At 39.5% G+C, this 25,912-nt stretch overlaps 1 protein-coding gene across 1 annotated transcript in view; it reads left to right on the top strand.

Moving 5' to 3' along the window:
• Positions 1 to 25,912, top strand: part of UVRAG (UV radiation resistance associated) — an 82,231-nt gene that overhangs the window by 34,964 nt on the left and 21,355 nt on the right. The window contains exons 7-13 of the mRNA XM_088534998.1: positions 649 to 754; positions 2,633 to 2,759; positions 3,223 to 3,307; positions 3,780 to 3,867; positions 4,444 to 4,504; positions 6,332 to 6,497; positions 21,173 to 21,251. Coding sequence (XP_088391124.1) covers positions 649 to 754; positions 2,633 to 2,759; positions 3,223 to 3,307; positions 3,780 to 3,867; positions 4,444 to 4,504; positions 6,332 to 6,497; positions 21,173 to 21,251 — 712 coding nt within the window. The remainder of the gene's footprint in view (positions 1 to 648; positions 755 to 2,632; positions 2,760 to 3,222; positions 3,308 to 3,779; positions 3,868 to 4,443; positions 4,505 to 6,331; positions 6,498 to 21,172; positions 21,252 to 25,912) is intronic.

The following is a 25,912-nucleotide window of genomic DNA, read 5'->3' as shown; positions in this document are numbered from 1 at the left end:
CCTTACCCTAAGGGATACATTAATGCTTTTCTACTTGTGTTTTGCCAGTACTGTCCTCAGAGTATCTTTCTGACAAATATGGTGACTGCTCTTTTCTTTCTTCATCCCAAAGCCAAACTAAATGATCATAAACACCTAATCATTTTCTATTCCCTACTCCAAGCTTGATTTAATAAGAAGTTCATATTTTCAATACAGAGAGGACCACAGCATACTGGAAATATTGAAGGTGGTTCATGCTGATGGCTCTATCTTATCTAAAAGATGCCTCTTTTTTGGCTGGTGTCAGCAGTGCTCACTCTAACTGCTGTGTCTTGATGTTATCAACTATACCACAACTTGATACTTCATGAGAACCTTATAATAAATTACCCATGCTGTCTCCTGTAGCTCTGCATCTTCAACCTCTGTTGCATTTAGCTCTTAAAAATGGAATCTGATACTTAATAGATTTTGGACTTGTTGTTTCACTTGGGATGCTCTTTTATAGGCAGTGCAATTTATAATTCTCCTTTATTTCCTTTCAGACTAGATGATGATGATCTGAATTCATGCTACCTCTGTTCTTTTTGAGGCAACTGGTACCTTTGCTGTTAGGAAGCATCTAGGAGGTCTTTAATAGAGCTCTAACTTCTCTTTTCTTTACAGGCTTCACAGAGCCCAGTGTGCAATTAAACAGACTCAGGTAACTGTTCAAAAAATAGGAAGGGAGATTGAAGAAAAGCTGAGATGTACATCTACAAGCAATGAACTGGTGGGTTTGTCATCCAAAACCTTCTTCTGTAGTCTTGCTGAAGCACATAACTCATGAGCTTTAATCATAATTTTAAACCTTTTCACTTTAAGTGGAAGCTTACTGAGGAGTGTGGCATAATGGATTTTATATTTATATATGTTCCTGATGTAGATTAGATTAATTGATTGCTTGTCCTGTTTCTGACATTCCTTTTTGTAGCATTTTTCCTCTGCTATAAAAGCACAGATATTTCAAAATGAATTAAAGGTTTTTACCAGGATGGACAACCTCTTAGTGATTTGAGTTCATCTTGAAGAGAACTGCCAGTGGATTTAGTTGGGTGATTTTATTTACTAGCTCTGCTTTCTTGCACCCTATGCCTGTTGGGTGAATGGGATTCATGCAAAAACTCTCACTGAAGCAACACCTTCATTTTAAATATTAATTGTATTAGATCTTGCAATGGCTTTTTATATTTTTTCCACCTGTCTTCTCTTCTCCTGCCATCCCCACCCCAAAAACAACCAAAACCAAAAATAGTGGCACCAGTTTCTTCACAGAAGAGATGAGCTGAGCTCAAAGTAATGAGTTAATAGAGCTGAATTGCTAATGTCATTTAATTTAGAAATGTATCCTAGCACTCACTGGCATGCATCCGATGCCTTGTGTAGTGAGGGGCCAACTCCTTGTGCTGGGGATGTGTCTTACTGCTCAAAGGTAGATCCTGGGTTGAGAGTACTTGAATAATTCCTTGTAGTCTCAAACTGGATTAAGGGATTGACAACATTGAAAAGTAGGAGCTTATTTGCCCACTCTGAGTGAACTCCCTTTAGGGGCAGTTTAGCATCTCCCTTGAGTAACTGCAGCCTAGAGCTTATTTGACTTTTTACTGGTATCTTGGTTGTTTAAAAGGTCGTTAACTTTTCTCTCAATTAGAGATCTCTTTGACCCTCCAGATAAAGGGCTTCCTTTAAAAATATGCATCGGCAGAACTATATGAATAATCCAAAATGACAAAGATCTCGCATGTGATGCAACTTCTTAATAAAATGCTTTATGGTATAAAGCAATGATTATGTGTTTTTTCTTTTCCTTTGATTATCAGCAGAAACTCTTCTGGGCTGCCATGGGCCTTGTGCTGCAGGACTTGTTTGTCCCGTGGGGTTCATCTCTTCTGTGGTCCTCACTGAAGCACCTGGTCCAGGGCAGCAGTCAGGAGGCTGCCCTGCCTCTTTATAAATGTGTGACATGGAGCTTCATACTTTAATACTGAGTCTTGTTTCCTGCTGGGAACTTGAACCAGAGTGCTGAGAATATGTTAACCAAAATAAAAATGAGATGGAAGGAAAAGCTCAGCCAAAACTGACTTTTCTGCATGCGGCTGGAGCTGAAGGAACGATATCTCCTTAGACTTTGGGAAGGGAAAAGCTCGTTGAGTTGCACAAAGTGACAGTGTCTGTTAGTGCTTATGCAAGACTTGCTTACAGGTATGTCTGACTGCCCCTTCATATTTTGAATTGTACCAGGGGCACGACTTGACTGAATGCATGTAAGTTCTTGTCCATTTTGAGTATCTTCACTTACTCTCAAATATCTGGAAAATATAATATGGATCCCTTAAAGCGGAATTTTCTTTAATTAGAGTTTTATTACACGCATAGCGATGCAATTTCCTAATGATGAATTACATGGGAGATGCACCCCATGGGAGGAACAAGTTCTGCAAGACAGTATTTTATTTATTTAGTAATTGATGGCTCTTGGTAACCTATTTGGTTCAGTTATGCTTTTGCACATACTCTTCTTTTTCTCCTTCCATTCTATTGCCCTGGTTATAGAACAGCTTGTGTGCAGAAAAGCTTTTAAAGAATTAATCTTCAGTTTTTCCTCTGATAGAAAAAGAAGAGTGAATGTTTACAGTTGAAGATCCTGGTGCTACATAATGAACTGGAGAGGCAGAAGAAGGCCCTGGGTCAAGAAGTAGCCTTACTGCATAAGGAGCAAAATAATTTGCATGAAAGAGGTGGGTATAGAAATATTTCAACTTCTCGTCTGCGCTGTTGTATAAAACAGAGCTATGCAGATGTTTGCTCTTATTGCAGGACTCTCTTGAATTTTTTCAAATGAATCTAAAATACAGAGTTTTTACTAAAGATGCAATGTTTGCTGTGCAAGTCCTTGAGCTGCCTTAACGGACTTGCTCTGTTGGAGACATGAGGGGAATGGGTGTTAAAGGGGAATGAGGTCTTGGTGGTGGGATTAGGCTGGTGAATGGTGAACAGTGCATGAAGGCAGATGTTTATCCTGCACTGTCACTTCCCAGTTTGGCTGCATAACATGGAAAAAGAGCACCTAAGAATAGTCGGAGGGTCAATGCCAAAATTTATGTAATATCTGCTGTGGGAATGTCAGATAGTTAAGAAAATGCTTGCTCCAATTTTTATTTTATTTTTTTATTTTTTATTTTTTTTTTGCTTATTGTACAGAAAATGTATTTGAGACGGAATACCAGAAGCTTCAGGAGCATAATGAATCCCTGCATGAATTAAGGAAGGAATGCACTGCTAAGAGGTAAAAGGACTCACGGGTATTTCCTGCTTGCCTGCAATTGGCAAGGAAATAGAGGCTTCTAAATAAGGCATTTGGCTTGGATTTGTATTGTACCAAATTCTGCATGTTGTCACCCCAAGGCTTCAGTTAAGTTTCTGCAATAATTTCTTGTTGTCTAAAGTGGGAATTAACAATGGCAAGACTGGGAGAGAAGAAAACAGATGCTGTGTTGTAGCTGTAGACTTTTATGCATCCTTCACTGCTTTGTAATATTTCATGGTCTTAGCCAGAATATGCCTGTAAGATGACAGACAACCAACCAAAAATGAAAAAAAAACACCCTATATCTTCTGTAATTATCCTTGTGAAGTTACCTAACTTTCTGATGACAGGGAAAATGCTGTCTGGGACGATGCAGAGGGGTTGCAAGGGCTTGATTTCATTACTCAAAACTTTGACGAAACTAATGGTTTTGGGTTCCTTTTCCCTGAAGGGAGCTGTTCTTGAAGACGAATGCCCAGCTGACAATTCGCTGCAAGCAACTGCTGACAGAGCTGTCCTATATCTACCCTATTGATTTGGTATGCTTCAGATTTTCCAAAAAACAGCCTCAAGTGAAAAGAATGTCACGTTTCTTGCACCTAAAGCCAAGCTCTTCCTGGTGAAACGTGCTCCCGACTCTTGTCACTCTTCCATCTTTGCAGGATGTGGCACTTTCTAAACCTCCTAAGAGACCTATCTCCCTGTAGCCTCTCTTAAATAGGCTCCACTATAGAAGCAGAAAGTATATGAGTGTGTGTATATATAGCTACAACTTAATGCATATGTGCTATTTCTTATATAATTATTTAAAACAAAAGTCACAGTATGTTAGCTAAACTTTAGAAGATTGCACAACACTTGCCGAAAGATTGAACTCTTAAGTCCTTTATATAAGGAGTTAATTAAAATGAAGCTCTCTTTAGGGAAATATGCATTTCTGTATTCCTATTTCTAAGTTTAATGTAGAAAAAAAAGAGCACCTTGATGGGCTTTTGGTTTTGACTTACTCTATTTTTAAAAAAGTGCTTGCTTTTCTGTCATAGGGTTTTATACAAGTTTCTATTTTCTGGGAATCATCCCATTTCACTTTCTGCTGTTGATTTTTAAATTTACAGAATGATCAGAAGGATTATTTTGTTTGTGGAGTCAAGCTGCCCAATTCTGAAGACTTTCAAGGTATCTGGATATTCTTAATTTAGCACTTAGTTAACAGTTAACACTGATCAAAACTCATTAAAATTAAGTAAAAAGAGTATACAAATTTGTATACAAAGAGTATACAAATTAGTATACAAATTTGTGCTTGGAAAAGACATAGACTAGAATATAATTTTGGCGTTATTTATTCTAGTTACTAGCTAGCACAGAGGATTTTGCTCTTGATTATTTAAGATTATTTAATCAGACACTGAAACAGGTTGCCCAGATCTTGATCAGCCGATGTGCAAGAATTGCCATGTAGTTTGCTCTAATTGCTTGTAGACTTCCTAAAAAAGTAACTTATTTAAGTGTGATTTTAAAACTGTCTTGCAGCAACTCTTTGCTTTATATAGCAGTATTTCCTTAGTCAACTCTTGTAACAGTCTACATTATCCTGTTGCAGAAGCAAATATGTGTGCCTGCCAGTGTAACAGTTGTGTAGGTAACTGCATGCAGGCATTTGTCTACAAATGTTTGATATCAATTGGCAATTTATTAAATTCCACTTGTAAATGTCTTGCATCCAGTAGTTGTTTGCTCTCAGGTGATTTCTCAAGCAAAAAAAAATCTGAATTGTCTAACTATTCCTAGAAATGTTCTGTATTAATTAACTGGTGATAATAGAGTATATAATGAAAGTTTGAATAATGAAGGTAGAAACTTTAATATGGATGAATTTAACAAAGGTCAGTTTATTGCACTGATTTGCTGGTTGCACTAAACTTGCAGTATTATAATTCTTGAGAACCATAGTATGCATTTTTTGACCTATTGGCAGTTTATTGCTGTTTGCAGCCTTTAGAAATTCTTTTAAAACCACTTGAGAACTAGTAATATTCTATTACAGGAAAGAAAGACCTAGTATTCATTTCAGTGAAATATGAAGTTAAACTCGAAAAGCAGTTACTTGATTTCTTGTATGTAAGTTTAAATTGCAAATAGAAAATTATGCTTAAAAAAGGAGCACCAAAAGAGGTTTGCAAGTGTTAGACATCTTTTAATAGAGTATCCTGTTGGAAAAGGGTGCAATTTTAAAATCCATATAACATGTGGAACTCAATATGATTCCATATACGTTAAGCCTCATTGAATGCTTTGCTTAGAGGACCTCAGTTTAGTTGGTGGACCTTGTGTCTGCAAAGATGTTTGCTGTCTTTGTGCTAAGGTGTTAACTTTTAAAAGTTGCTGAAATAAGTCTTTCTGAGTAACATATTGGCTGTAGAAGAGGGTGCAATTTCAATAGAAAAAAAGAGTAGTATATTCCCAGCAGGGGAAACTTCAAGCTGGAAGGTTAAATGCCAGTTTGATGATGATGCTTTTAAACAGTGGGTTAATCCAAGCTCTTCTGCTTCTGGCAGAGAACACAGCTCTGATCTTGGGGTTCAGTATCTCTCTAACTGATCTCCCTAATAAATAAAGCTAGAGAAATACGTCTTTTCTGACCTTTGTGAAATGGCAGCTACATCTAGAGAAATGCGGAAAGCTTAATTTTGAAAGCTTGAATTTTGACTTAGACAGTCTTTCACTTCTCCCTCTTCTTCCCCTTGCCTGTCCACCAGACCTTAACTTCTAATTTCGAAGTGTAGAGCTAGAAGGACAACTTGGCCATCATGTGTTTTATGTTGCCTTTTATGAAAGATACCAACGCTTACAAAACAGTATAAATTTTCAGATTTAAGTCATTTCAATCATAACTTTTGATGATTTCAGTAGCTTTATCCTGCTTTGTACTGTAAGAATGAACTCTGACCGAGTTCTCAGTGAGATTCACCTGGTTAAATAATGGATTTTTGTTATTGGCAGCAAAAGATGACGGGAGCATTGCCGTTGCCCTGGGCTACACGGCTCATCTGGTTTCAATGATATCCTACTTCTTACAAGTGCCACTCAGGTATCCCATAATTCACAAGGGCTCCAGGTCTACAATCAAAGACAACATCAACGACAAACTGACAGAGAAGGAGCGAGAGTAAGTGTGATACAAACGTGCCTAAGTCCATCTATATCTGCATAAAATAACTCCTATCAGTAGCAGTTTCTGGTCTGATGCTGGAATTCTGTTTTCTAGCAGACTAGCCCTGTTTTGTTGGTCTAGGCCTGCTGACAGGCATTGAGTATGTTTATAAAATGGTATAAAATGTAAATAATGCCCTGTAAAGTAAACTGTGGCTGCAATATGGAAAACTGACCTTTTGTGTGTGGCTCCTGGCCATGGGAATGGACTGTAGATGCCATGTACCAGTGTAGCTGTCACCGAGGAGTTACTGCCATGGGACTGCAGCAATTGATAACTGTGACAAAATAAATAGCTTAGTATAGGGGATTTAAACTAATTAAACAGAACACTGTAATTCATCTACTGATGAATCAATTTAATATTCAGTGACCTTGCATCTTGTCTAAAATGTTGTCCTTTACCGTGTAGGATAAAAAATTGTCTCGCTGTCCTTAAATCCACTCTCCAAATGCTCAGGGGCTGTTTTCACTGTGACAAAGACCGTAACTAACTTTTTGCTTTGCAGGTTTTATATCAAAGCACTCCACAGTATTTCCTAATAGTCCCTGGCAAGATGGAAGGGCCTTTTCATGCTGTGCAGAGCTGAGAGGATCTGGGTCTTTAGGAGTATCTCGTTTCTGTTTGAAGTTCAGTGACTTTTGGCAGGACAGAGCTGGGAATTGGCCCCGATAGTTCAGCCATCACCGAGACGTTGCTGTTTGGGCATGATGATACATGAATTACAATAACTGTCTCGCAAATGAGTTTTGATACCATTTTGATAACTTGTCCAAACCCTTCCTGAGTAATTCAGTAGAATATCAGTCTGGTTTTGCTTCACTTCAGAGCTCTGGGCACTTGATCATCCTCCTTCCTGTACATCATTTTCATGAGCGTAGCAAATTAGGACGTTTATATCTGGAGAAGAAATTTCTGAGGAATAGCACTGCCCGTGTGTGGATGTATAAGGATTAAACCAATTTCCTGTTGTCTGAGACAGATTGGAAGGTCTAGTCCTGCGGACTGTAGCCTTCCAAGCCTTCATGACTTAATACTTTATTTCTCAATACATTTATGAAAAGGAGAAAGTTTAGCTAAGTATATTAGTCCCTCTTGGGCCGTTTACCTGTGTTCTGCAAGAGTTTTGCAGGATTAGCTCCTGCCTGAGACTTTCCCTTCCCAGATATTGGAGAGTCAGTCCTACAAAATCTCAAAGGACTTCAGATCCTATAGAAAAACTCAATATCTTAACTAGTAGTTTTGTTTCTAAATTAATAGTTTGCATTTCTTATCTGTTCCTAAATGAATTGAACATAATTAATATGCATTATTGAAATTCTCTATTTCAGTAACCTGTTCTTAAACAGCTTTTCTAATTCCTATGTAAACTGTTGGTTAATTACAGTGAGGTTTTCTCAATAGTCAATTGTTATAATACATAGCATCATGATTATTAAATACACTAAACATTTTTCTTGGCTTCATGCTTTTCTCGCTGGACTACAAGTTTGCCTGACATCCATATTAAGAGCTTCTAAATCGTGTATTGGAGGATTAACTGATGTTCTTCACTCAAATAGCTTAAGAACACGTATGGTTTAAATGTTATCTTACATTTACTTCTTACATTTTTCAAGTTGCTGTGCCAGGTTTTCAAAGCCTTTACCTGTTTTATCTTCAGAGCTGTTTTTCTGCATAAATAATGCAGACACCTCTCAGAATGCATGTTTTCTTTTTATGTACTTCAGATTTGTTTACCTGGATGATCCAGGTCCCTTAAATCTCCAAGTTCTAGTAGACCTATTCCATTCTGTGTGCTGTGATTACTACTATGTGGCAATTGGAGTCTATTAAAAAGTTGGAGGTTGTGGTGAGAACTTACTGCTGGTGTTTGGCAGGATGAGACAGAAAATACCTGCCAGTAGCACACAACATACAGCCAGTTTTATCATTGCAGAAACATTAGTGTTTATAGTCTAGTTAATAACTATTCCCTTCTTATTTCATAAAACTTCTTGGCGCTATTAAAAGGCTGTAAATTTTCTCCCATAAATCTGCTTTTATGACTTTCTCAACTACCAAGGTAAGAGTATTGTTTCCGTTACATCTCATTAACGCTTCTCCTTTCAGCATCACCAGAGTGCATGGTGTATTTAAGGAAAAAGAGTACCATTCTGCTGGAAGTTTGGGAGTCTGAAAGAACCCAGTGCAAATGATGGGGGTTTGACTCCAGAATTGAGGCTGTTTGGACAGTAGCATGTGCTTCTGTTCCAGGGTGAAATGGGCTTTGCTGAATAAACCCCTTAAAATTCCTTGGCATTATTCCTGAGAAACAGAAATAGTGCTTTATCCTGTCCTTGTAAACAAGGAAACTAAAATTAAAAAACATGTCTGATATGTTCTGATGTTGTTTCCTGCCCTGCACTGGGTGCTTCTCTTAGGTTGCTTCCAGCTTTTTTAAAAGGAGAATAACTTCCAGTTCATACCAAAAGGAGTGTTAAGTCTGGAGCTAGACATATGCAATAATTCAGTTGTTTTAGCATTGCCATTGTCCTAGGATTTTTAGGTAGCATTTACTTGAGCTTTTTAAAATGTTGGTTTAAGCTACATGTAGGGCAAAGCAACTACCTGTATTTTGCTGGCTGGAAACTAGTGAAACTTTTGGAATAGTATCACTCTCCCTGTTCTTAATGCAAATACCACTAAAGCACCATCTGTTTGGGGATATTTGGCTTGTGTTGACTCAAAGCCATGTTCAGTTACTACATTTGGCATTGAAACATCACGTCATACCAAGATGTGTTAAAGGGAGATGAGAAAAGTAACTGCAGTGAGAAAGTCATCATCTTAGTCAATACTTTAGGTTAAGTAAAAATAAATGGCTACATTTTTACTTAGGCTTTGAATTGAAAAGGCAAAATCTAGTTTGCTCAAGCACAGCTGTCCTGGAGGATGTATGGGAATCTTAAACATATCTTGCGTAAAAAATCACTTCTATTTGAGGATCTTAGGTTGTAATAAGTTCAATACTTAATATTGTAAAGGTCAAAAAATATGTTTAAGATATTTAAGAGGGGGAAAAAAAAAACCCCAAGCCCTAGACCGTTATGGGAGATATCCTTCTCAAATGCTATATCTGTGTGCATGTGTAATATGGTGACATGTGGAAAGATGGGGATGATGTAGTCCTTGGAGATGATCTGGTCTTATTTTTTCACATGTCAGTAAAATCTCAAGAGTTTATGTCATTTTTCTATTTTTGCAGGAATATTTGGCATTAACTGACCTAAGCTAACAATAACTTAGCCTAAGGATCTCTTACACTTCTGACCATTTTAGATGGTTTACGGTCTTTTCCACTCTTCTTGGTATATACAGACACATCAGACCTAAGGATTTGCCAACGTCTGTGATGGTGTCTTAGACATACGTGTTCAAAGGCATTCTTACATTTTTTGCAATCATCTTCTATGGTTTATGTGACTTAGGAAGCACAGAGTTATGCAAAACGGCCTAAGGAGAAGGGAAGTTGAGTATGCTGTGATCTACCTGCTGTTTAAGGACTTGGCTTTGCCATCAGAGGCACTGAGAAACTGGATAGACCCCTTTCATCGTCAGACCTCCATCCTGGGAGCTGAAATTGGACTTCAGAAAAATAAAATATTCAGGAGACCTGAAGAGTTTTCATATTGTTTCATGTAAGCATCCAGAAAACAGCTAGGAGCTGTGGTCAGAAAGAACTGCCTGGGGTTGAACTTGGTCTGGAATAAGAGCCTGAGTGCATCTAACATCTTATGTCACAGGGGCAATAATTTGGACCTGGAAATAATTCTGTAGGTCCTGAAAGCTTGTAGTCCCCTTGGCAAGTGATAAAGGTTTGGATAACAAAAATCCAGTCCTATTTCACTTGGATGAGGCAGTTCCCTGCAACCAGTGAGCGCATCAGAAACACAGATACTGCTGTCAGATCATCAGAGAACTCCTGGATTTCTCAATAGTGATAAGTTATGAATGGAATTACTTTGGGACTGCTTCTATTAGCTAAATCCAACATGCAAGTTGGGTCAAAGGCAGTGCCCTGTGATGTGTAGTGGATATTAACATATTTATGGTGCTTGCTGATTGACTCTTGAATTCAAGCCGGCACATTGGTTTACCCTAATTTGAGATATTTAATTAAACAGGATCGAATTTTGGGGTAGATGGATGAAAAAATGGAGACTATTCAGGACAGGTGTAGTTCTAATCTGTATATGCTTAAGCAACATAGTAAAAACACTTATTATAAATATTTTAAATTATTATAAATAATTGTACCCAAGCCAGTTCTTGCATTACTTCCTATTATCCAAAGCTGTTTTTGCAAGCAATGGGAGCTAAGTGTTACTGAGCAGACCTGTGGGTAACTTTGGAACTACTTGTTGAAGGAGCTTCATCTAGAAGTTGTCCTTGCTGCCGTGTCCTGGCTCCTGTGCCAAGGGACAAGCAATTTGACAGCTGCAGTTGCAGTAGACCCTACCACAACCGGAGACGATGGTTGCTGCTTTGTGCTGCAAGCGCCTTATCTGCCACCACCCTGAAGAACCATGGTGCTAAGCAAGCGAGGAGGCAACTTCTCCCTGACTTGTTGACATCTTTCAACCAGACAGGGGAATCTTTAATCACTTTGGGTACTCTGAGATGATAAAATAGCAGCTTTGGGAAGAAATCTTGGCAATCTTAAATCGGATGGAGGGAGATGCCTCGTTGAGAAACCTAGTAGCTGTCAAAGTCAAGTTAAGTCTCTGTGGTAGATGGAGTGTGTGTTAAGTGTCCGGCTATATTGCTTAAAGAATGCTTTTTGCCATGAACTTATCATGAACTATGCTTTTATGTGCTGCATTCTTGAGGGTATTTATGTAGAAAACAGGCTTATTTTTTTTTCTTCATCAAAAATAATCAGCACGTTTTACCTTCATTGAGTTGCAAATACTTCTGTGCACATCTTAACTTTTAAGATGTGCCTTAAGTGTAGACCCTACTTACAGATCTGTGGTTCTGGGAGCTAAGAGTGGTTTTTGTTTGCAAACTCCCGACCAGTGTGAGAAAAGCTGAGTTTGTTTATTGCAGTACAAGAGACCACTGACCCCAGACATCTACAGCTGAGAAATGTTTCTGAGGAAATGCCGGCCTGCCGCCCTCCCTTTGGAACCCGGTACTCCTGATGCGATGATTTTTCAAAACATTACTTCATTTTTCAATAGTGAGGGGCTTGACCTGTGTCAAGTGCCTTCTAGTTAAAAATGATCCTTCAGTGACGGGAAGATTTGAAGTTCTGATAGCAAAGTTGTCTGCTTCGTCCTTACAGACAGCCCTTGCGTCGTGCTTCCATCACAGCTTTCTGTGTACAAAGAAAGCCTTGAATTCGAGCTTGAATTCATGGATTCTCCTCTTGGCAGTCTGTATATTTGTCACCCTAGTTTTGTTTTACAAATTCCTTGTTTTTCTTGAAGAAACCAAAACCCTACAACAATCAAATCTGAAGTCATTTCTGATTTAAGCTTCGTATCCATGTTTTAATTTGGTACCTAGCAAGGTGTACATGGCTCATTCTTTTTCCAGCAATTTTGTTTAATTTTGGCTTTGCTTATCAGGTAGGGATCTTATGTTTTTGTTTAATGCTTCCTAAATCTTGTTGATCACCGACAGACTAGTCAGCTATTTCTTGGAGGCTGGTAGTCACCCTAAGGTCACTTAGTGGCCTCTGCCATCAACTAGACAGATCTGCAGTGCTCGGTGCTGCATCTCTGATTAAGGAGCCTGCTCTCGAGGGCAGTTTCATACTGTTGGGTTTTACCTGTATCCCTTCCACCAAGGCCCCAGCTGCTTGGGTTTGTCATTGAAGACCTGTGCCAGTCTGGTGTGAAGCTACAACAACTTCAGTGCAGCTTTTCTGGGAAGCGAACAGGCTTTTAAATGGATCTGTGGTCATCTTGCCTGTTTTGGCACTTCATCTTGCTACAAACGTCAGCATGCAGCCAAGTGATGGCATTATGGTGTCTGGGGCTCCTGAGCAACCTGTTTGACCCTTGCTTGTATCAGGAGTGTCCTGGAGAACAGGAGTCTCGAGCAAGCTGGTTGGGGGGTAAGTTTTTAAGGTTCGGTTTATTGGGATTTAGAAAATCCCAGCATTTTTGAAATAACACAAGTTTTTTCTCTAGATAAAACATTCCTTTACAGTGAGCGAATGGGATGTGGTGGCTTGAAGGGAAAACCCTGGCTCCTTCCTTTGTCCCCCCAGAGGGATGAGGTTGGAATAGCTTAACTTTAAGTGCTTAAACCTGCTTCTTATACACTCTTCATACTTCAGAGTCCTATCCGGCAGGAACTTGTCTCTTCCAGGGAATTATCTTATCTGCTTTGGGCCACTGAGCCCTATGAGCCATATCCTCATTTTCTATCAATGGGTTTAAGCCTGGATTCCCAAAACTACCCCTTCTCTTGGTACTGTGTGAGGCATAGTTGTGGTTCTTCACTATCGGGACCAGCGATGGTTGTACTTGCTGAAATAAGCTCAGTTCTTTATCTGTATAATAATGGGATTCAGTTGTGTTCTGCCAAGTCTGCTGTGCTCCTGTCTTGTGGCTGTTCTGCTTTCTGTCTTTGGAAATAAGTGGTGAAGGGGGGAAAAAGCCATGTTAAGCTTTTGTTCTGTAACAAATTCACTGGGTACCATCAGATGAGAAGTAGCAAAAGGTGCAATAATTATGGTGTGGAAAGCCCTAGTGGTATTGACTGTGTGAGTGGTATTGACTGTGTGTGCCTGATCTAATGCCTTTCCAATATTCATTAACTTACAGGTAAATAAATGTTATTTTTAAAAGGCATTCAGCATCTTTCTACTAAATTGGACATGAACGTTTTTATTGTAGCATTTTATTCAGCTTTGTCTCATGATGTTGATGTCGCAGGGGGAAAAAATCTGTAAATCTGCTAGTTTCTGACCCCAGAGCTACAGCTTTAAAAACATTCTGAATACTTACAGAAGTGAAGGTTGAATGAGTATTCAATGCTGGGAGGCATCCAGAAATAGTTTTAAAGACAAAAACAGTCTCCTTTCTTGAACTGATAAACTTGCTTTTCTGTTAAGTCTCTGGCAGCAGGTTCTACTTAAGGTTTTTTGAGGTAAGCTGTGTGTGGGGGCACTTGCTCAGTCTGAAACATAGACCACTGCTTTTACCTTAACTTGCAAAGCTACAAATACAAGTCTTCCATTCGTGTCCCTCTGAAAATGTAGCTTATCTGACACAATTTCAGAACAAGTTGCTTAGATTTGTCAAACTAGTCCAGATAGCCCAGAGGGCTGCGCTGCCATCCAGGGGGACCTGGACAGACTGGACAACTGGGCAGTGAGAAATCTTATGAAATTCAACAAGGCCAAGTGCAAGGTCCTGCAGCTGGGAGAAATAACCCCAGACACCAGTACAGGCTGGGGACCGACCTTCTGGAGAGCAGCTCTGCAGAGAGGGACCTGGGTGTCATGGTGGACGACAAATTGACCATGAGGCAGCAGTTGCCATCGTGGCCAAGAAGGCCAATGGGATCCTGGGGTGCGTTAAGAAGAGCGTCTCCAGCAGGTCGAGGGAGGGGATCCTGCCCCTCTACTCAGCCCTGGTGAGGCCCCATCTGGAGTATTGTGTCCAGTTCTGGGCTCCACAGGACAAGAGGGATGTGGAGCTGCTGGAGAGAGTCCAGCGCAGGGCTACGAGGATGATCAGGGGCCTGGAACATCTGCCCTATGAGGAGAGGCTGAGGGAGCTGGGCCTGTTCAGCTGGAGAAGAGAAGGCTGAGAGGGGACCTGAGCAGTGTCTAGAAGTACCTCAAGGGAGGCAGTGAGGAGGATGGGGCTGGCCTCTTTTCCCTGGTGGCCACTGACAGAACTAGAGGAAACGGCCCCAAACTGAAACACCAAAAGTTCCACAGGAACTTAAGGAAAAATTTCCTGCCAGTGAGGGTGCCAGAGCACTGGAACAGGCTGCCCAGAGAGGTTGTGGAGTCTCCTTCTCTGGAGATCTTCCAAACCCGCTTGGACGCAGTCCTGTGCCACGTGCTCTAGGTGACCCTGCGTGTGCAGGGGGGTTGGACTAGATGACCTCTAGAGGTCCCTCCAATCTTAAGCATTCTATGATTCTATTAAACTGGGTATAATGCACTTTTAAATTGAGCCATGCTTTAGCTTGTGGAAAACAATGCAAGAGATGATGGGTAAAATCATTGCTTCACTTAATTCTTGCCCAAAGAGCTTTCTAAAGTGAAGACAAAGCTTTCGCACACTGATGTAATCTGCAATATGGCAAAAGAACTGAACAGATGAGGATAAAAGATCTAAAGCACATGATGTAATGCCAAAGTAGAAACAGGTGAAAGCAGTTGAAATAGTTTGTAGTAAAGACAGGTGGCTATAGACAAAAATCAGCCACCTATATATTGGTGCTTGAGTTGGTTTCTGTGTATGCAGAAGTTCCTAAACCACAAAATTCAACTGTAAAGATAGGACTTGAATTCAGAAGAGATCAACGAGGTCTAAAATAGAGGCATGGGATGGGAATCCTATGAGCTTTTCTTAACATCTTACTGACCCAAGAGTCCTGTGGTGATGTACTGCAAGTGCATCAAACATTTAAGTTGCTCTGATGTACAGCAGGGCATCTGTACTGGCTATACAATTAAGTGTCTCCTTGATCATGCCTCAAATCATAGGAATTAAAGCTGAAATGAACCTTTCAAAGCAATTTAGACAGTCCTTTACCCCAAGGAGAAGGATGAGGTTGATTTAGAAGAATAAGCAGTCTCTAAGGTAAGTTCAGATATTGTTGTGCCTGTGGCCTTACGGTTATAAGATGGTCTGTTTGTGTCCCTGAGTAGTAGTTAGAGCAACCGGGACAATTGTGGTGTCTACTTTCTGTGTAACACTAAAAATGTGACCTACTGTAGTAAGATTATACCTCTCAGTGCATTTTATTTTCTTAGGGATATAGTTGCCTACTACTTATGTCTCAGATATAGGCTGTTTGACCAAATGCCATGTTAGAAAAAACCTTGAAGTAATTCCAGAGCAGCGGCCCAAGTCCTGTTGATGCTGTATTTGGTACCTGTGAAGCTATAAATATGCTTGAGTGGAATCTCTTTGTGCAAATATTCAGACTGACTACTTATTTCAAAATCTTGCAACACTTCACAGTTAAATTCTGCATTCTTAAGTACCTTATTAAGCATTCCTTAATGGTAAGGAGCTGGTTCTGCAGTTTGAGCTTGGTGAAAGAGAAAATTCTCAGCCTCTTTTTTAAATTAAAAAAAAAAAAAAGACTGACTTGGGATTACGTTTCCCTCTGAGTTGCAGTGATCAAGCATTGTAATCTTGGACTCACCTTTTCCTGTTCACGTCTTTGGGGAGGGTTTAATGAGACTCTAGAACTTTTCACATCCGCATTGGTTTACACTGTACACCCAGTGTTGGCGCTCTGCTTAACCACTTCTTTTAGCCAAGACTTTTTCCTTTTTCTACTCCTGTTTGGGTATTTTATAGGGAAGTCAGAGCTGCTTCCTACTCTGAGTGGAAGCTTTGATTTGGTGTCTGTCACTTGAGTTTCTTGGGAGCCAATATGTTTGGACATGTAGATGAGCAGAACTTTAAGCCTTGACCTACTAATACGAGCTGCCTTCTGATTTCCATAATGGTCTTTTAGTCAGAGTTTAAGCAGAATTGTTCTCTATGTAGGACTTGGTGCTTAAGGAGTGTGGCAGTAATCAGTAGGGAATAGGGTGAAATGAAGTGGTTGTTGTTGGCTTGTTGGAATTATGATTCTAGGAGGAGAGAAGATATGTCTCCTTTGGAACCCCACGAGCAGGGGAGATGAGAAAGGGATAAACTGGAAACAGATTAGTTACCACTTCTATTCTAAGCTCTACTAGAACAAAATCACTCAGAGCTGACCAAGAAGGTCTGTAACTGCCTCTGTGAATGTTTGTACCAACTCTCACGAGAAAATAAATGAAAAATTTTTTTGTAGGACTGGAAAACCTGGATTTTAGAGGTATTAGTGCTAGTACAAGTCTTGTGTGTTTGATCTTGTACTAGTTCACTGTGGAAAAAACTGTCACTGTGGTATCACGAGTGGAAGAACCGCGTTTCTGCCCAAAGCAACGTGCTATGAGAGGGGAGGTGAGCTGAGTGTCTGAACAGATATACATGCACTACATTTTATGATTATTACAGGGTTGCCTCTGCTCCTACATGAAAGAACATAGATGACTCGAAGAAACAAAAACCAGAAACCGTTTGTGTTGTCACTGTGCTTTGGGATTAAATGGTGTGTGTGGGCTGGGAGGGGAAGGCATTAAATTTGGGAGAAAAAAGGTTTTAAGACTGAGAATCTTCATATTATCTTAGACCTTAAACACATACCTTTAACATTGATTAAAATCAATCTTGTGTGCAGTTTGGATCATTCCTGTACTTTCCCCTTTTGGACTTGAAGTGAGATGCTCTTTTATTTCAATTTAACATTTGTGGTACAATTACGATAGGTGCCAAAGCTGCTTTTCCACATACTGGCTTGTTGTAATAAAGTGAATAACTTTCCCAAGTACAGGTTCTTATCCTTGGCATATCAACTTCCTTAGGTGGAGCCAGAACAGCAGTGATATTGGGAATGACTACCATGGAAACACATGATCTATACATGATGTATAGACAGAATTCCCACTTGTTGCAAGTTCAGTGTACTGTTTTCTTCAGCCAAGTCAATGTTCTCAGTGCTGCGATCTTTGGAATGAGACACAGTTATTGTCAGTTTTCGTATATGTCAGTTGAAAGATGTACTTTGTATGTTGAAATAAATACAACTGGAGTTTGCAGCAGATATTCTTAGGCCTGTCTCTTATGAACCCTACATATTGGTGGAAGGTCATAGTCCATAGTGACAAGATAAATGTCAGCCTGGTTTTACAAGGACATCCTTGGCTGCCTTTTCTGTGAGGGCACATTTCTGGCTCATACCTAACTTGTTGTTGACCAGGATGCCCAGGTGGTTCTCTTCTCCTTCCAGTTGGTTTCCCCCAGCCTCTCTTGGTGCCTGACATTATTCTTCCCCATGTTCAGAACTTGGCTTTTTCATCTGGACTTCCTGAGATTTCTCTGGTCTCCTTTTTCCAGCCAGTCAAGGTCCCTTTGAATAGTGGCACACCCATGTGGCCTATAACCTGCTCCATTCAGTTTTGTCATCTTCAAACTTGTTGAGGGTGCACTCTGCCCCATCACCCAAGTCATTAGTGGCTATTAAGCAGTACTGGCCTCCATATCCATACCTGAGGTAGAGCACTAGTGACTTGCTTCCAGGTGGGCTTCATGCTGCTGATCACAACCCTTGGAGCCTGGAGCTCGGACAGTTTTCAGTCTACCTCTGATACCTCTAGCCTCTGCTTACTGGTTGGTCTAGGAGGATGTTTTAAGGGACAGTGTTGAAAACCTTGCTAAAGTAGAGAGAAAGATCATCCACTCTTGCCTCATTGACCAAGCTAGTCATTTCTTTGACTTGCTTGACCAACTTGACCAACTACTTGACCAACCAGATTGTAGTTTCATAAATTCACGATGACTACTCCCAGTCAACTTGCCCTTAACAGATTTGGAAATGGCTTATTTAATGTCTTATTTGCCCCAACACCTTTCTAGGGATTGAGGTAACACTGGCCAGCCTGTAGCTTTCTGGATTCTCCTTGACTTTCTTGAAGATTTCCTTTCTTCCAGTTCTCTTAAACCTCCAGTAACGATCGGCTTTTAGGAGATAATATCAGATAATAATAATATATAGATATAAAAGATAATAGTAATAAGGAGAGGACCTTAGAATACAAGCAGAAGAAATGTCAGGAAATAACTTTTTTTCCACTTTTCATCTTCGGAGTTAGAAATACCTTTAGGCAGACACTTTACTATTCACTAACTTCTCTCAGTGTGTTCTGGTGCTTCCTCAACTTGTAATTTGTGTGGTTTCCCTCTTCTACCCTTCCCAAACAGAAGGAGCTTCATGAGTTTTTGGATTTGGCTGGGGAGGAAGATGATATTTGAGTTTTAAAGTAAATGAGCAAGAATTAGTACAAGGAAGGTAGACATTGGAGCAGAGTGGGCAAGCGAATGCTGTTTTTCATTTTATCAAGTGTTTTGTGGTGATAAAATACTAAAATAGGCTTGGAGTGCATTTCTTGAGTAAGGGTAACTAAAACCTTACGGTACCAAATTCTCAGCATGTCAAAAGTGAAAATTAACTTACGGTAGTCACTTGCTAAGCAACAGGCAAAAAGAAGAATTTCCTATGGGAAGCCAACAGTTAAAAAGTTGCATTCAATTATACGCAATGAAGCACTGTATAAAAAATCATGATTTCCATCCCTTAAGTTTATTGCTTGTGACCAGGCCGAACAGGCAAGCAAGATAACACACACCCAAAAAGGAATATCAAAGTTAGTAATATTTTCTTTGTATGTCATAAATGTGCATGTACAGACATCTGCTGATAATTTTCCAGACTTCCATGTAACTTACTGTGTTATAAAAGCTGATGTGAGGATGTATGTAGTTTATATTCTTTCAAAATTAATTAGTGGAAGTTAGAGGGGAGAATTGGGAATGTTGGCCAACAAGCAAGACAAACCTGACCAACAGAAAAGCCTGATCTTCACTTGCAAGAAACTGTATGTGGGAGGTAGCAGTTAAATAGTTAACATAGTTAAATAGTTTAAAACACAGTTAAATCATTTTTTATCCTTTATTATAAACTGCATGAACCGAAGAGCCCTGTGTCCAGTAATGGAATTCCTGGTTCCCATTACCAGTACCTTAATGAAATACTATCTCTCAGTTAAACTTGGTTTGTGTTTCTAATGGGGTTTTTATTGTCAAACCTGAGCGAGTTTTATACTGTTCCTGGTGAAGGTGTCCTTTAAATTTAAATTGTGCTCCATTTGTGTAGGGTAATTGTAGATACTGAAATAAACTCCTTTGGATTTGTGTTGTACACTTAGGAGAGCGTGCAGTGGGATTCTTAATGTGTTTATTTTGAAAGGTTTCTTTTCTTACATGGGAACAAGCTGGATTTATAGATCTATTAAGCACGGTGAGCGAGATGTGTTATTCACAGTAACTTTTATGTTCCTCAACTTGAACTGAGCTAGTGAGTTTGAAAGTTGCATAAACCTTGGAGCGGGTGTCTTAATATTTGATCTGCTGCGATGATGACCCATTAACCTTTAGCTCTAATGGCTCTATAGAATTATCCTTAAATGTGCAAATATCCCTCACAATGGGGCTGTGGTAAAGCTTTTTATCTGGTGCTGAAATACCCTTTTGTGCAATCAGATCTCCAGAATGTGCGAGTTTTCCTTGCAGATATTGATCTCCTATATTTGTTGTCCTAAGAGATAGGCTGTGGGTTCTGATGTAGGTTTTCTGCAGATAATACCCTCAGCATCTTGATTAGAAAATATAAACCATATAACCCTGGAGAGATGCAAAACCTTGTTTCACGGTGTAGTTACTATGGACATAAGTTTTTAAATTGTTCTGAAATCACTTAACCCGTGTGACCCCCTAACATTTGTGGGGGAAAGAGTCAAAAGATGAACTGAAGAAAAGTAGCTTGCAAATAATTGAATTATTTGTGGTAACTGCTTCACTCGAGGCAAAAAATGGTAGGACAGGTGAATAAAAACTTGTTCTAATGAGGAATGCTAAGCAGACTTTGCTACTTTATGAGCTCAAGTGATGGCTCTCAAACAGCTGAGAGAGAAATAAGCTGTGCCACTTTCCTATAAACAATAAAGTAGATCTGTATGTTTAGAATTAAAAAAAAAAAAAAAGGGCTTATGTATTATGCAACAGAAATAAATCTTAGGAATATAATATTTTTGAGGGCTTTGAGCTCAGATGCAGTAGTTGATTTGGGCCTTTGGTGTGTGCTTAAAGCTTGTTGAAAGGAGAGATTTTTCACAAAAGAATGGTAATAGGACAGCAGGAAAAGTGGGGGACATTCCAGGGATAGGTATATTGAGGATTGGTGGGCTTAAATGGGTGGGGAGCACATGGATACGAGCAATTACCTGTGATCTCTTAAGCTCTTCTGTGTTTATTGCTCTATGGACTTTCAAATGTCTTCTGGGTCTGAGGGATTTGTGCTCCTTTTTTATCTCAAAAAAATAGTTTAGTAAAAAAAAAGGAAGCACCTTTCTCTTATGGAATTATTTATATTTGGAAACGAGCTAACCAATGGAAAAAAGAACGCAAAGACATAGTGGAGTCTGTTATGTTACATGCTTTAAAACGTGCTTCCTTTAGTGAGATAAATGAAAATAAGCATATTTTAAAACCTGAAATAATACTTTGGAAAATAATAAATCAATTGATTAAATGTTGGTGTCAGTTTAAGAGGCTGGTTTGCTGGAGCACCTGAGGGTTCTCGAGGATAATCCTGCTGGGGGGAGGTTTTGGGGGAGGCAAGCATTTTGAGTGGATTCATTTTTCAAAGAGTCTTTGCTTTTTCAGAAAGAGTCTGCCTTTATGTATTTGAATAACTTCACCTTAAACACATATTTTTTTTTCCTTCCTCATCAGATTTCCTTTATATCCAAAAGGAGGAGAGAAGCTTCAGTTCGAATATGGAGTATATCTTCTCAACAAAAATATAGCACAGGTTGGTACATTTTGAGATTTTTTTTTTTATTGCAATATCTACCAGGTGCTTCATGTCAGTGTGGCATGAATGTGCCATTGTGGGTTTTCTGTTGTAGCAACAGTGCTGTTCTGTGTGGAGACCCTCTGTGAACTCCTGGAGATGTTCCTCATCTCTCTGGCTTTGCTTACCTTACAGCTTTGTGCTTAAGGCCATCTCCTGTGACGCTTAGAGAAGGACTTTCAGCTAACCATGAATCTCTTCCTTTTCCAATTATAAATGCTTTGAGTGTATCTGCACTGTTTGGAAAGTTGTAGATGTATCCTGATATTTTTGTTGCTGTATTGTACTGGGATCCATTTATCTTGTTCTCATTGCCCTGTCTTTAATTTTGCTACTCTGATTACCTTTTTCTTCCTATACTCGAATAAGATTTTTCTAGTTGCATTTTTCTCAGGTCTTGCAGGTAGATGACTGCTCTTATCATTTTGACTTCCTATCTCTGACTTTTTAAGTCATCCTCAACTCTGGCAAACATATGAAGAATCTTTCTTAGATTTTTAGGAGTTTAAAAGTAAAAGACTTCAGGAATCTTTGACTTGAGGTTGTACTGATGCTGCAAATGAGTTTGTATATGGTGTTGAGCAAATGTTTAAAAGCTGATCTGTAAGGGAATTTGAGAGGTCATCAAGACCAATGCCCTTAGGCCATTTCTGCCAGATGCTTGTTTATCTTCCCAGAAAGAAAAGCTTGTGATCAAAGTACGCTCTCCAAGTGCTTGGCTGTCCTTGCTTCTCTTTTAACCAGAGAATCACATATTCCAGTAATCTGCAAAGAGGATTAAATGAACAAACTTCTTTACATTGAAAGGTACCGCTGGTTTTAAGTGTCATCTCGGGTCGTGTTTCTTAATTTCTGAATTTCTTGTTGCTTCTTGAACATTCCTGAATTCCTGCACATTCTTGTTGCCTGCCTGTTCTCCATCTGATCCACATCTTTTTTTAAAGTGCAGTGTCCAAAACTGGATACAGTGTTCAGCTCACCTGCAAAGTGGGATAAGAAGTGCTTCATGGCTCTTCATGTGTCCTAGCAGGTCTGTATGGTCAAACAGTGCTCGCGTGATTCACTGCAACCTGCAAATCCCCAAGCCTCTTATGTGCAGCAGCAAAGTGGCCCATTTGAATTTTAAGCACTTTTTAAGCTTATATTTTATATGTTGTACCTTGGTGTCCTTAAAATGAGACCTTTTATGTTTTTAATCGTGCCTCTGAATTCAGGAAATGGATCTTGGGAAAACTGGAGTGAGAACTTAGCCTTAGCTTCTTGCTGTCTGCATGTAAGCCTCTTCTATCTTTATTCAGGTCATCTAAAGAGAAGAGAGGGGTTGGATAAATCATAGACCCAAGTGGAGCCCCAGTTAATTATTAGCACTTCTATTTTGGCAGTAAGCCACTGGTTAACTGCACCAAGAGAGCCCTTACCAGCTTTGCAGTCATTCCATGGAGTACTTCAGGATCCCCTTTCTCCAGCCTGCTTGTGAGCATTTCATGCCATAAAATGTCCAAAGATTCTTTAAGTTCATATCAGCTTGGAATAAGATTGATTTGACAATTTCTGTTTTGACGTGACTGACATGGCATTTGGTGGTGGTTTTGTGTGCACTTAATTTCTACTTTTTCAGTTTGATCCCTTCTTCCCAGTTCTCTCTTCCTTTGCTCCATGCCTTTCTCCATCTCCTGTGTCACAACTAAAGTAAAGCTTCTGGGTCTTTTCACTCACTTCTTTATTTAAAGCCTGGATTGCATTTGCCTTTTTTCAGGCTTCCTTGCCTGAAAAGGTATCTTGCCTGTGCACAGTATGTTTTGGAAGATAACCTCCAATAGTTCTGAAATGACTTAAAGGCTGAAATATCATAGGATTAAGTTAATCAAGTCCTGCCAGTCTTCAAAATTCACTTAACTAAGCTATTAATATAACCTAAACTGTGGCTCTCTGTTGCTGGGATTGATAATGGTAGCCAGCTGTTCACACTTTTGTAGAGAGGACTAGTGCAAAAGAGGGATTAAACACTTTCCTTCAAATGATTTGATAGCTTTCTCTTTTAGCATTAGATGAATGCTGACATTCCAGCCTTTCACATTCTTGGTCCTACGATTTGTGCAATTTCTCCTTTGGTAATATGATGTGAGTGTTCTGTGCTTCTTTTTTGACTGAAATTACTAACTTTCCATTTCTTGCAGTTTGGATTAGTTGGCATTTGTGCCTGTGGCATTTGTTTTGTAGGAACTATCACTTGTTTTGTTTTTCTTTGACTTGTCTTTGGGATGCCACAATGGTCAGACCTATTGAAATCTGCTGTTCTGGTTCTATTCTTGTCCTATTTCCAAAATACTGTGAACTGTTCAAATTGTGTTTTTTCAGCCATGATCCCTTCCAAGTCCTTGCAGTTGGTTCCTGAAATCACTGGCATATGTTTAAAATCAGGAAAGTAATTGAAGGCTTAAATTAACTATGTATTTGGTTTTAAGAAAGGGTTTCCAAGCCAAATTTGCAAAGGGTCACTGATGCTAGCTAAAGTCTATTTAAAGTGGGTTAGTACAACACCAGTGGTTTGTATGTTACTGCTTGAGAATGTATGCTGTTGAATATAAAAACATAATAAAAAGTAAATCAGAATTTTTGGGTCTTCTACTGCTTAATCATGAAAGTGTTACTGAAGGCCGTATAAATTGTTGTAGACACCTTTGCTTTGATATTCCTGGTCAAATCTTACAGCTTTTTATAGGTCTACCATGAGGAAATTCCATGATGAAAGCATTGTGACAAACCTAGCAGAGTGGGTAGATAACATGCAGAAGTGCATCACAGTGCTAGAAGTTTTGTCCCCAGGGACTCGCTTGATTAAAAACCCGGGACTGTTTGAATGTTCTTTTGAAGGCTGGAGTCTGGAACTGTTGAATTTAAGTAGTTTTTAGAAGAATTTAAGACTACTCTGAGGAAAAAAATCCAGGTAAGTTTAGTTCATGTAGGTGCAAAATAAAAAGAAAAGTTTGAAAACCAATTTGGAATTGAAAAGACGAAGTTGGAATGGAGAGTGAGCACCTGCCTCCCTATCTGTAGAATCAGTCTCTGATGGAATCCTTTTAAGGCCCAAAGGTGCAGCCTTGCTTCATGCAACCAGTCCTACAAACTAAGTGACTGTTTTGTCAGGAATTTATATGACTCGGTTGATTAATTTGCTCAGGCTGCTTTGCAAAGACCTGGAGAGCATCTAGGAGGAACTCTGTAATCTGGAGAACACTAAATCTACTGGAATGTTGGAGGAGGAACTTGGTTCTCTGTTGCGCTACCTGAATCCTTCATGAGACTCTTGTGATCAGAGTGGGTGAGAAGCCAAGAGCCCAGGAAGACCTTTGTAAACTTAAATATCTTTGTGAGAGGGTTCCTATAAGTTTCCAGTTTCACAGAGGGCTCTCAACTTCCCAACATGCGGAGTTTTGAGGAGCAAGGAGAGACATAAGAGTGTGAGTGGGGAAGAAGTGAGACCAGGTTGATATTAAGTAAAATCACTGAAAGGAAAACTCTTAGAGATAAAGTGGAACGTTTTAATAAAACAGCAGGACAACAACAACGAAAACCGCATCTCTCACTCTGGAGAATTTTGTTTGGGATTAGAAACAGTTCAGTGCTAGCTTCGTGGAGCATTTATTTGGAGAAACTTGCTTTGCTGTTACATTCCAGAGTCAAAACAATGTGTGTTAATTCTGAGAGTTCATAATAACTTCCATGTGTATGTGAGCACAAATTGTTTCAAGCCCCATATTTTCTATTTGTAGAATCAAAGTCCTTACTAAGTTCAGAGTCGTTTTTGTTAGAAAATATTAGGTTTGACCATAAATTTCCAGTTAAGAGTTTGGCTCTGGCTGTAGTGAACACGATTGTGATATTTTTAAAGGGAAATTATTGACTTATCTCTAAATTAAACAGCAGTGACAAGAACAGAAAAAAATAATCACTGTCATTCCAGAGCATTGTAGATGGTGAACTAGAATACAGTTGCTAAAAGTGGAAGTAAGTGACTAAGTTCTCGTAAATCTTGGGTGTTGGGAGATCAGTCAGCAGGTAGCTGACCCCATCAGCTCTGCCAAGTTATTGATGTGTGTGGAGCATCTGAGGAAGGTGAGGATTTAGCAGGAGGTGACATGAACTCCTATGTTGGTGCTTGCTATAGAGGAATTCAAGTGGCCTATGGAAATCTCCCTTTGTAGCAAACAGATTTGAGGAACCTGCTCAGTTGTCACTGGGATTTTTTTTCTGTGTGCAATAAGCAAACTTGAACTTGCTGGAGAATTTCATAGCATTTGTAGGAGAACGTTGCTATCACTCCAAATATAATATATGTAATGCAGAGCTCAGATGAGCCTTGGACGTGGTCCTCGATGAGTTGAGCTCTTGTGTCCTTGATCAGTAGTATTTTCTTTCCCCTCATTCTCCTGTATATCTATGAGGTTCTCATATGTCTTGAAGGTGGCTTATTCTCAGCTGTTGCTTAGGTAGAATGTTTGTGCTGCCCTAGGGAGGAACATATCTGGGGAAAGTGCAGTGTCTTTCAATTGTGAATCCCATGTCAGTAAAAAGAAAGGAGAAGCTCTGCTGCTTCAGTTGCCACCAGCAACTTTCCT

Source organism: Tinamus guttatus, unplaced genomic scaffold, assembly GCF_059628265.1.
Source record: "Tinamus guttatus ecotype Peru unplaced genomic scaffold, ASM5962826v1 Tinamus_guttatus_pri_ptg000602l, whole genome shotgun sequence".
NCBI lineage: Eukaryota > Metazoa > Chordata > Aves > Tinamiformes > Tinamidae > Tinamus > Tinamus guttatus.
The sequence above is the reverse complement of the archived record's forward strand: the minus strand, read 5'-3'. Positions and strand labels throughout refer to the sequence as shown.